The sequence below is a fragment of the Hemicordylus capensis genome, chromosome 2 (genome assembly GCF_027244095.1).
Source record: "Hemicordylus capensis ecotype Gifberg chromosome 2, rHemCap1.1.pri, whole genome shotgun sequence".
In the NCBI taxonomy this organism is placed as follows: domain Eukaryota; kingdom Metazoa; phylum Chordata; class Lepidosauria; order Squamata; family Cordylidae; genus Hemicordylus; species Hemicordylus capensis.
The window spans coordinates 172,236,758-172,249,270 of record NC_069658.1 but is presented as its reverse complement, the minus strand read 5'-3'; the positions used below and the strand labels follow the sequence as shown (position 1 = coordinate 172,249,270).

General features: G+C 44.9%; 1 protein-coding gene across 3 annotated transcripts in view; it reads left to right on the top strand.

Annotated features, from left to right (window-relative positions):
• The window catches only part of CARM1 (coactivator associated arginine methyltransferase 1), a 62,156-nt gene that overhangs the window by 34,973 nt on the left and 14,670 nt on the right, over nucleotides 1-12,513 (top strand). For all 3 annotated transcript variants that reach the window (XM_053291803.1, XM_053291802.1, XM_053291804.1), the window contains 4 exons: nucleotides 781-871; nucleotides 1,075-1,156; nucleotides 3,578-3,663; nucleotides 10,513-10,602. In XM_053291803.1, coding sequence (XP_053147778.1) covers nucleotides 781-871; nucleotides 1,075-1,156; nucleotides 3,578-3,663; nucleotides 10,513-10,602 — 349 coding nt within the window. The remainder of the gene's footprint in view (nucleotides 1-780; nucleotides 872-1,074; nucleotides 1,157-3,577; nucleotides 3,664-10,512; nucleotides 10,603-12,513) is intronic.

The window sequence follows — 12,513 nt, the reverse complement described above, 5'->3', positions numbered from 1 at the left end:
GGATTCTTCTGGCTTCATGCTTTAAAATGGTAGGATTCTTAAAAAGCAGTCACATATGTGATTCTCCTGTGGCTCCATAATTAGCAAGATAGCAGCACTGATGTGATCTGAAACTGGCTAGACAAACGAATATTTCTGGTTTTTATAATGTTTTTTCCACTAGATGGAACTTGAGGTATTTTTGGTAAATAAGCCAAATTAATAATCGTTTTAAATAGGAGAAGCTGTTGGGGTAGGAGAAGGAAAAAATACACACAAGGAACAACATTAATTACTTCATACAGACACATCTTCAAGGGACATTGGATATGGGGAGGTAGTGAAGCACTGATCAGGACTGACCTACAGGTCCCTTCTGTCCTGAGTTGTTGTCTTTCAAATAGCTCATAAGGGATGGAGTGCTAAGGAAATCAAGGGCCTTTCTTTATTCAGAAATTTCTTAATTTCTGAGAGAAATTAAGAGAGCCAGCATGGTGTAGTGGTTAGAGTGCTGGACTAGGACCGGGAAGACCAGAGTTCAGATCCCTATTCAGCCATGAAACTAGCTGGGTGACTCTGGGCCAGTCACTTCTCTCTCAGTCTAACCTACTTCTCCGGGTTGTTGTGAAAGAGAAGCTCAAGTATGTAGTACACTGCTCTGGGCTCCTTGGAGGAAGAGCGGGATATAAATGTGTAAAAAAAAAAAAAAAAAAGCAGTTCAAGAGTTGGTTTATTACTCTTCAGGGGGTGGGTGAGAGGGAGAGATGTAGATTGAACTTTCCATTTCCCCTTCCACTTCAGGAAATATGTTTCCAACAATTGGCGATGTCCACCTAGCACCATTCACAGATGAGCAGCTCTACATGGAACAGTTCACAAAAGCTAACTTTTGGTGAGTCTTGCACACGCTTTGATCCAGTTGTGTGTTCCCATGGAAAACCGCAGTTGTTCTTATAGTTGATCTGTGCCCAAACAGAGGGAAGAGACTGACTGCTTGGAGCCAAAGTGTCCTTTTTTGCAAAGTCCCATATCAGTGACTCTTCAGGTTTTTCCTTTTGGTATTTCCAGACCACTAGATTTCATTTTGTCTTGCAGGTATCAGCCATCTTTCCATGGGGTGGATTTGTCAGCACTTCGGGGTGCAGCTGTAGATGAATATTTCAGACAGCCTGTTGTGGTAAGTTTGGCTGTCCTTCAATTTATGAGTTCTAGTAGAAGCTGAAATTATTTGGTGTGGTGGCAGGCACCTATGCTGGGCTTAGAAACTGCCTAGTTCTATACGCCTTCAAGTCTACTAGATCTGAAAATCTTCTCGCTGTCACTTCCTGTGGAGTGGGCATTTGAGTTTAGTTCTGGAAAACACTCATTTGTTGAAACAAATTATAAAACACTTCATAATCCCCCCATGGCATATGTTGAATAGACATTACCCACCCACCCACCCCCCACACACACCCAGCATCTAAACTCCCCAGGATTTGCCCTTCTGTCACAATGCATCCAAGGGATGATGACTTGGATTAAGGAAACCATGCAGGGGAGTGGTACTGAACACCCCAGCACCACTGCCCTGGTCCCATTCTTCCCTTAAGCCCTTCCCCCTACAAAAGAAACTTCAGAAGATCTGATCGCAGCTCTCCCGTGATCCATATTTAAGGGTCAACCATGTCCAGAACATCTCCACTCACTGCCTCACTGATGCCACCATTTGCATTGACTGGGGATTGTGTGGTGCTTGGCAGGCAGAGCCGGGTTGCTGCTAGACCGTTGCCACAAATACCCTGAGACCACAGGCCCATCATCTACTTTGGCCGAGCTGTCTAAACATGAAAAGTTGCATGCACCCTGCTGCTGCTATTGCCTACTAAGATTTAAATTTCTCATGCATATAAAACTCTTCTCTGCCCCATTCAGGAAGATGGCTTCAAAGACAAAGTCAACTGTGCAGGAATCCTATAGACTTGGAGTGCAGGGAGGAAATTTCAAAGGGAGCCTGGGGACTTAAAAAAGGGATGGGGGGCAAGAGTCATTAATCAGCACCTTGGAGATTGAGGCCTTATTTCTGGTTAACAGAAGATAATATCTGCTTGAACAATAGATTGTTGCTTAAATTGCAGTGCTTGGTGTAACGTGGCTAACCATGAATTTCCATATCCTCTGCCCCAGTTCTTTTGAAAACAATCTGATTCCCTTTCAGGCCCATCTTAACCCAGATGTTCTGGCATATTTCCAAATTATGCTAGTTAAACAGCAGCTTTAATTAATTAATCAAAACCAGGGTAGCCTGTGTACTTTTTGCATTATTACCTCATTTACCATGCTTGTTCACATCTTTGTACTGTGTGTGTGTGTGTGTGTGTGTGTGTGTGTGTGTGTGTGTGTGTGTGTGTACACCTATGTTTTTAGACCAAACTGGGGAAATTTACTGAAAACTGCAAGCATGAATAACAAATTGATTGCAATCGAGCCTAGAGGAGGAGAATGAGTCTTAGGGTAGTAAGCATGAATTGTCCCCTTTGCTAAGCATGGTCCTGATTGGTTTGCATTTTGAGTGGGAGACTACATCCAAGTGCTATAAGATGTTCCTCTTAAGGGATGAGGCCATAGCTTATTGGACACTTGCATGCTTCCATGCGGAAGCTCCTAGATTCATTCCCTGCCATCTCCAGGTAGCACTGGGAGAAAGTCCTGCCTATAACCTCAGAGAGCTGCTGCCAGTCAGTGTAGTGTAGACAGTACCGAGCTCAATGGACCAATGGTCTGACTTTGTATATGGCAGCTTCCTATGTTCGAAGACAAAGGCAAGGCCTTGCTATGCTATAAGAATCCCAGAGGAGTAGCAGACTTGAAGCGAGACAAAACAAAGATTTTATTTTGATAATGCAGAAGCACAATATCTTCATATATTGTGATAGCTAACAACCTAGGTTGCACAGGGAGTGAAGGCAACTCCCAGGAAAGAAGAGGAGAGGAAAAGCAGAGGCTGGAATAACCTGATGGTTTGTAGAGTGGGAGAAGGGAGAAGGATTAAAGAGAGGTGTAAAGCTGTTCTTTATCTCTAATGGTTTTTCAGCTGGATTCAAAGATAAAAAGGCTTTACTGTGCTGCATCTAATTAGCTGTCTGGAAGCTTGTCTTTATTACATTGTGGGGTGGGGCTGTTCAAGTTTCCAGGAATGATCTTTGTTCGAGACCCCAGTCTTGCCTAGGAATTCTTGCTTAGGGGTCTCGCCTCTCCAGTTGCCACTCACCATGGCCCAGATTTGTGCAACATACCAGCTTGACCCATCTGGAAGCTTGCTTCCCTCCCAGCATCAAATGCTAGTCTGTGTATGGGATTTAGACTTGCTTAGGTCAGAGGCCAAAGTTTCCCAAACAGAAGGGATGTTAATGGTGTGGTTACATGTTGAGAGGCCAGCATTTGACCATTCCTTCAGTGGTTATTCCCCAGTGGGCAATTGTGGACCTTAGGGCAGGGCCTCCTTTTTAAGTTCTGCCTGATCTGGTGGAAATGCACGCTGCGGTTTTGGACTTCCTGCTTCTCTCCCCCGCCACATGCATGCACCACAGATTTTCACTGATATCCTTTTCTTTCCTAGGATACTTTTGATATCAGGATTCTAATGGCCAAATCTGTTAAATACACAGTGAACTTCTTAGACGCCAAAGAAGCGGATTTGCACAGGTAACTGCTTTCTCTGTGGTTTGGTGGGGAGGGTTGGAGAGAAGCCAGTCTCAGTCCCCATTGTTAGAGAGAGAGCCAAAAGGTGTGTGTACCTTTTTTGTTAATAGCACTTGTGTCTTGTGTTGCATGCTAACTTGTATGTTTTCACCCCGGATTCAGTGCCTGGTATCTACAGGTAGGGTGGGGGAAATATACTTGTCTGAAGCCTGATGAGCCACTTCTAATCAGTGCAGAGAACACCGACCTTGACCTTGCTGGACCAGTAGTCTGATAAGGCAGCTTCCTATCTCATATGCTGACACTTCCCAACCTTTTTCTGGTCCTCCTAGGCAATCCATACTTCCAGCCCAGCAATTCTTCCCTTTAGTGCAGATGAGTTAGGCATGTGGGCTGGTACTTTGTCAAACTGTTATCTGGTGGCGGTCCAGACATCATCTTTCCTCTTCCTCACCCAAAACCTATGGAAGAGACTGAACTGTCTTTACCAAACAGTTCTCTGGCTTTAGGCACAAAATGACCTGAGTCTGTGTACTTATGGTGACAGTGCTACTGCTTCCTAGCATCTTTGCTGACTTATGCCAGAGTGTCTTCCCCTCAGGGCTAGGACTCCTGCTGGTAATTTAACTGGATTTGTTAGTGAAAAAGCAATACTGTTTAGAAGGTCTGTAGAGCATGTCTGCTTGTTGGAGGCCCAGGTTTGGTTTCCCAACCCTGTTACCAAAGAGGTTGCAAAAGAGCTCTATATGAAGGGTCTGGGTAAATGGTACTGGGATGACTTGGTGTACGGGAATTCGCAGTTCAGGAGGACAGAGGCATGCAGGAGTCGTATTTGTTTTTATTTTATTTATATACCACCTGACTCCAAAGGCTCTAGGCAGTTCACAAAAATAAACACAATCAAAACAAAGTAAAACAAACTGTTAAATTTAAAACGTTCAAAGATTACTTGCAGAAGTCATCTTCCACTCCTCCTATTTCTTTCTCTGCCCTGGTTTTTAAACACAAAGGTTTTTAAAAACACTGGCAGGCATAGACACTTGTGAAATGTCCTGTACATCCCTTGACTCTGCTTTTTCTTTTTTTTTAAAGGCCCAGCCTTGTGCTTGGGCACTTCCTACCATAGAGCACAAAACAACATCCTGACAGTCTCTAGTCTAACTGATTCCCATGTCCAAGTTAGACTTGTTTGCTGGAGGAAAGCTGATGCTCTGGGCAATCAAAATTGAAATGCAGCTTGGGGAATAATGAAACTTGAGCTAGAAAGGAATATACATGTTTGGCATAGAACTGTGTGTAGTACTCCTGTATCTCAAACGTGCATGAGCAAAGTAACTCAATTTTTAATTGTCTAGAAATGTTGAGTGTGCAAATCTTTTAAATAAGGTTGTTAGTGTGGGGATGGGATTTGTTTCTCTGCTGGTATAGGAGGGCACCATTGTGGGCGATCTCCACCCACATGCTGCAGAGGCAGGACTATGCAAATTAAGAGAATCTTAAAGAGCCTGTGGGCATAGGTATCCCTTTCAGTTCTTCAGTCCTGCCATTGCTCCAGAAAGTCGCTCACCTTCAGCTGTCCTTGAGGCCCACTTATTGAAGTAGCACTCTTTTCCTCATCTATTTCCGTTTCCTCCCTTTCCTATACCCCCTCCTCCTTCAGGGCATGGCTTCTTGGCTCCACAGGAATCCAGAATGCCCTAGTCTTCCGACCACAGCCCAGAAAGAACAAGCGTCTCCTACCAAAATCCTGTGGTGTCTTTGCCCTCTGGTGCCATTGCAACCACTAGAGGGAGCTCACTGAGTGCCTGGAGGCCCCCACTGACTCCCCCATTTCCAGCCAGCCCAGAAGCAGTGGATTCCAAACACACTTCTTGCTGCTGCAGCCAGCTGAAGGATACTGCTGCTGGGCAGGCTCCCCATCCACCTCTGAAAAAGCACAGGCTTCAGTCAAGGAAACACCACAACGAGGAAGGCTGACATGGCTCCAGCAGATGCTCCTGATGATGAGCCTGTTTTGCGGCCACACTTGCAGCAAAGGGGCATTCTTTCAGACCCTTGCAAGATGCTTAGGGGTGGAGGGTTGCAGCCTACACAGACTCGGACACTCTTCGAACGCCAGCAATCCAATGAGGACCATGAGGGTCCCGCTTCAGACCCGGTGAAACCTGAAGCGCCTCCGCATGCCCCCGGTTATCCTCCAGATTCCTCCCCTGCCTAGCCCTGTTGAGCATCCCATTCCTCTAGATTGGCAAGATTCAATTCCAGGGCATAATTCAACAATCCATCAAGGAGGAACAAAAACTGGAAAGGGCCAGGCATTCTGGCAAGGGTGACTTTGAACATGACTCAGTTCCTCCAGCCTCTCCTGAGGACACATGTACTGGCAATAAGAAAAGGACAGACAAGTCCAAACATCCTCTACCACCCCTAGCGTCTCCTCATTCCTCTGATCTCTCAGGGGACAAATCTCCCAACCCAGGGACTCTGTATGCGCCTTGAAACACTCCCCAGTCACCCTCTTACCCAGATGACAGAGATAATCAGTATTCCCCCATCCCCATCAGAATCTTAGTAGTCCAGAGGAAGGGAAATGGTCAGATGACCAGGAAGATAAACCATCTTCCCCCACTCAGAGATAATTTCTACCAGAAAATTATAGCTCTCCTTTCTAAGGTGATATCTACTCTGCCCTCAGAGACAGAGCCTGCCTTAAATGACTCTCTGGTACTTCCCAAAACTAAGCAGACCAGTGTTTCCTCTAATCTTTTTCATCTGTATGCAGAATTAGTTTTGTTCTGGGCAGCAGTATCAAGGCAATGTGTGCACATGTGCATTCAGAGTGGGCCTTGAAGCCCACTCAGGAACCTTTATGGAATCTGAATCGGGAACCTTTATGGGATCTAACATTAACTGAGCTGAGCAGACATCAAAAACCTTGTGAGCGTGCACGTGCCTTATAGGGAACACTGAAACAGACTCAATTATATTTACCATTTCCTGAGGGGTCCCTGCAGACTGTAAGACAGGAGTGGCAAACTCCTTCCTCTAGCAGACACTCCAGTAACTTGGCTAACAAGTTTTATAATTTTGAGCATTTAAATGTACCCTCCACAGATGCCCCAGTAGTAGCTCTTCTTAGTGGGGCTATTGTACCCCAAGATGCGGACACCACTCTTAAGGAACCCTCGGACAGGAAAGCAGAGGCATCTGTGTGCCATGCACATGAGGCTTCCAATTTGACCATTAGAGTGGACACTGCCGTTTCTCTTATGTCTAGGGTGTGTATTTTCTGGATAGATGCTCAACCACCATTCCTTGCTTAAGATCCATAGGGCTGCTGCCTTCTTGGCTGCTGCCATCTTGGATAATGTAAGGTTCTCTGCCAGGGCCATGGGAGCTGATGTGGTGCCAGACGCAGTATCTGGCTTAAGCATTGGCAGGTAAACACCGCATCAAAATCTAATCTTAGTACAGTCATTTTTCTAAGCTCCAAGCTCTTTGGAGATGAAGCACTCAAGGGTATCTTAGTGGATAATAGGAATAAGAGGAAAGCTCTCGCCTCAGCTTCTAGAAGGGAGGACAGGAGGCAACATTTTCCCAACTTCAAGGATATTGCTCTTTCTTTCGCTCTAGGGACACCTTTCAAACCCAAAGATCTTTCTAGAACAGATCGTGCCCCTCTTCCAGACAACGAAGTCAGACCCGATCTTGTACCTCTTTCTCCTCCCAGGGCAAACCCACTAAGCAACAGTCCTGACTCCCAGCCCTCTCTTGTGGGGGGATGTATTATGAACTACTTTCACGCCTGGGAGCAGTCCACACTTGACAGATTGGACAGAGTACGTTCAGGGGCTGAACAGGTTCTGTGGTTCTATGGCTCCTATGGCAATCAGGTGCTATATCATTCGAAGATGACCTTGGTCTTTGAGTGGAGAGTGTGATCTGAGTGTCAGGAGAAACCTGTTGATTGGGGGATGATACAGTTCTATCTGGTAGCCAGATAGATAGATATTCTGATTTATGCATATTTCAATCTCCTTCTTCGCTCTCCATCAAGCATGCTCCAACCTCCAACATACACTAGCATGTCTTCAACAGCATGGTTTCCTAATCAACCACAAGAAAAGCCACCTCCAGCCTACCCATCAGATCCAACACCTGGGAATGTGAATAGATACAACATTGGATTGTCTATTCCTTCCACAAGACAGGATTCACTCCCTGCAATCTCTCATACATTCCTTTCTAGCTCTCCCATCAGCAGGCCTACCATTCCTAATATGCCTTCTTGGCCTGATGGTCGCATCCATAGACTCTGTACCTTGGATCAGATTGCATCTGAGGCCTTTTCAATGGACATCTCCTTCACCAGGCTGCCATTGCAGCTAAGAGAGATGTACAGATTCCTATTCGTCCGTCTCTACACAAAGCACTTGCATGGTGGACACATGAAGAATACCTATCACAGGGCAAGTCATCTGTAGAACCTCACATTTCTAGAACCTCATAACCACAGACATAAGTCTCCAGGGTTGGGATGCATGCTGCCTGTTGATATATGCCCAGGGCATGTGGGTGAAAACTGAATGATGCCACAGCATCATCTGGCTGGAGCTTTATGTGATCCACCTAGCCCTTCAAAAGTTCTGACATCTTACTTTGGGGGCCTATATTCTTATCGGAACAGACACATCAATAAAAGCCCACATCAACAGGCAGGAAGGGAACAGATCAAAATTTCTTCACCTGGAAGCATTCTCAGCTTCTTCATTGGGCAGAGTCTCATCTCATCTCTATAACAGCACACCAGACCATATCAGTGGAATCCTAAACACCAAGGCAGATTGGCTAAGTTGCTAGGAACTCCACCCTGCAGAATGGAGTCTGAATCCCCAGGTTTTCTGCTGGATCACAGTTCAGTTAGGAACACCGAAAGCCGACCTCTTCACCTCCCTGGTGAACAAGGTACCCAGAGTCGTCTCCCACTTTCCATCAGAGGGAGCAGATTCGCTTGTTGGGATTCTGAGAGAGCAGACTCACTTCTCCCACTTTCCAGCAGAGGGAGCAGACTTGCCATGGCCCAGAGGTCTATTGTATACCTTCCCACCGAGTCCTCTACTGACCAAATTTCTCAGGAAGTTGTGTCTAGAGAGAGCAGAAGCCATTCTCATAGCTCCCCCACCCCTCAGCTGCGCAGACTGTGGTTTGCAGACATACTTCAGCTTGCCACCTCGAATCCCCTATTCATGTCACATCAACCTGACCTCCTAACACAAGGACCACTAAATCACCATGAATCTGCCTGGTTAAGGCTTCGCACGTGGCATTTGAGCACAACCTCAAGGGTTATGAAGGGTTATTTGCCTAACATCATCAACATGTTATTAGCATCACATAGGCCCTCTACAAACCATGTCTATCGGTACACATGGAGGGTTTCCTGCAGTGGGCTTCACGCAACTCGATCATTCTCAACATTGCGGGATTAAGCAGCTTTTAGCCTTTCTTCAGGAGGGATTTAAAGCAAGCACTCTCAAAAGGCAAGCTTCTTCCTTGATAGTTTCCTCCACCACTCATGGCAACCTCGCATCACATCCCCATTGGAGGTGTTTTCTTGGGGGTGGGGGCTACTCTTGTGGCAGCTCCCATGGTACACAGTTCTAGAGGTTCTACATCTGCCACTCTTCAAACACTTCTGCTCATAATCTTTCTGTTATATCCTTTAAACTGGCCGTCTTCATCCCCATTGGCTGAGAGGATTTCCAAACTCCACGCTCTACCCATTAAGGAAAACTTCTGTATATTTTCCACAGATACAGTTTGTCTCATTCCAGGCCCAACATTCATCACCAAGGTGAGCTCCACTTTCCATAGGTTACAGGACATTCATTATCTTCATTTTGTCCTCATCCAAATTGAACTTCCAGGCATTCTAGATTTACATTTCACAGACAGCACCATTCTGCAAGACAGAATCTCTTTGTCTCCTTCCTGCCAGCCAGTTTCAAAGTCCACCATTGGAAGATGGATTAAAGTTTCTATTTTCCTGGCTTACAAGCTCCAGCACCTTCCTTCACCTTCTAGAATCACAGCACATTCAACAAAGGCAGCAGCTGCTTTAGCTGCATCCTCCAGTAATGCCCCTCTAGAAGTTTTTTCCACTTCTTTAGAAGTGTTTTCCAGCCACTTGGAAAACACCCTTGATGTTTAGGCTCCATTACAAACTAGACTCTGAATCTGCCAGGTATGCATTCAGACACAGAGTATGCATTCAGACACAGAGTACTACAGCAGTTTCTTCCACTCCAATAGACCAGCCTCCTGCCCAGGGTTTTTTTTTTTCCCCCTCAGCTGTGGCATTTACCCACAATGGGTGCCCTCCTACACCAGCAGAGAATGGAACATTGGTTGACACTAGTGAGAAGAAACCTTCTTGTTGAATACCAGTGTTCCGGTTTTTAAGAGACAGAAGAAACAAACTCCACAAAAGCAATCGGGTATCTTTGGTGGCATGAGCCTTTTATCCAAAGCTTCATTGCTTGGTATACACAAGCCACTAAAATCTGCCATGTGGGGCCATGATTGCTACATCTGAGAAGTGGTACATTATTTGGCTCTAAGCTGTTTTCTTTCTTGTTTGGACCCACCTTGGAGAGACACTGTCTGATGAAAGCTATTACAGCTGAATTGCAGTGTCAACTAGAGAAGGAAGGAGAGAGATGGGAAAATTTTGCTCTGTTAACAGTGCTTTGTATACCGGGGCTGACTAAGATCTCCAGCCTTATAGCATGCACTGTGTGCAAAGGTGGAATGTGACCTGCTTGCTGCTGACATCTTCTTTTGCCTTTTTAGGATAGAAATCCCATTCAAATTCCACATGCTGCATTCAGGTCTAGTCCATGGGTTGGCTTTCTGGTTTGATGTAGCCTTCATCGGTTCAATGTAAGTGATATTAGAGGTCTGGTTTACCAAGGCTCAGTTTTTGCTTCACAGACTGGGCTTAGTTTATGGGGCAAAACTTGGTTTATAGCCCTTTTGGAAATATGAAAAGAGAGTAACTTGCATGATCAAAGTAACATCTTGGAGGCTTTCCAGGCAACAGAAAAAACACTTTATAAATATACTAGTGATCCACAACTAGGTGTTCAGTCTCCTAAGAGCAGGTGGGTCAGAACATTTAAATGTATTTTTAAAAAACAATTTAAAAACTTTAATTATTAAAAGGGGGGACCCACATTTTTGCTGCAGCCTCCTCTAATACACAATCTCTAAAGAACCTGAGTTAGAATGTAGATGGTGGAATACTTGACACTAGTCCTACTGAACATGGTGTAGTGTCTGTTTGAAGGCTCCTTTCATAGGAGTGCTGCTGAAATTTTGTGTTGCCAACATTCGTTTTTGAATGTTACACAGCAGCACTATTCTGGATGGTTATTGATGCAACTTCCTGTCCCTTGGGATCTTCAGTAGTTGGCTGTGATTTATTTCTAAGGCATTTCTCAGACAAAATTGCTTGCATCTGTTTTGGACATGAACACCACAGTCGATGGAAATTCTATATTGTAAGTCTCCTTGTCACTTGCAGTCATGATTGCTGGGATGAGTTTCAGCATAGTCCAGTCATTTAGGCTACGTTACAAAATGGCCAAAGGTGGCCCTTGCCCATTTATTGATTTATTTAGTGCATTTATACACTGCCCCATACAAAAAAGTCTCTTGGTGGTTCACAATATAAAGCTCACTAAAACATTAACATAATTAAAACGATTTAAAATACAATAACAACTCTAAAACCAAAGCTTTGAAACTCTAAACTAAAAGCCTGACTAAACACGTATGTTTTTAGGTCCTTCTTAAAAACATTCAAAGAAGGAGAAACTCTAATTTCATCAGGAAGCATGTTCCAGACTCCTGGGGCAACTCTAGAAAAGATTATCTTAACAGGTGGAGGGGTTGATGAAGAAGAAGGTGCTCTCTTAAATATCTCTGACCCAAACTGTTTAGAGCTTTGTAGGTAATAACCAGCACTTTGTATTTCACCCTGAAACTTATTGGCAGCCAGAGTAATTCTTTTTTAAATGGGTGTAATATGATCTCTTTGGGCAACCCCAGAGACCAGCCTGGCTTCTGCATTCTGTACTAACTGCAGTTTCTGAACTAAATACAAAAGGAACTGAACTAAATACATATTACACCCAATGCAACGTAGAGTGCATTGCAGTAGTCAAGTCTAGATGTTACCAGCATATACACCACTGTTTTAAGGTCATTTATCTCCAGAAATGAACGTAGCTGACAAAGCTGATAAAACGCACTCCTGGTCACTACCTCAACCTGAGAAATCAGGGAGAGGTTTGGGTCCAGAAGTATTCCCAGACTACATACCTAATCTTTCTGAGGAAGTGCAACCCTGTCCATAACTGGCAGATCTAAACCACTTCCTAAGTCTTGTCCTCTCACAGTGAGTACCTCCATCTTGCTTGGATTCAGCCTCAGTTGGTTCTCCCTCATCCAGCCCATTACTGCTTCCAGGCAGGCATTTAAGGAAGTTAGACCATTTCCTGATGAGTTTGGTATGGAGAAATAGATCTGGTGTCATCAGCATACTGATAAAACCCTGCACCAAATCCCCTGATGATCTCTCCCAGCAGTTTCATATAGGTGTTAAAAAGCATTGGAGTCAGTATGGAGCCTTGTGGTACTCCATGTTGCTCTTATTTTGAAGAGCAACAGTCTCCAAGCAACAATATCTGGAACCTACCCAGGAGGTAGGAGCGGAACCACTGCAGAGCTGTGCATCCCATTTCCAACCCCTTCAGGCACCCCAGAAGGATACCATGGTCGATGGTATCA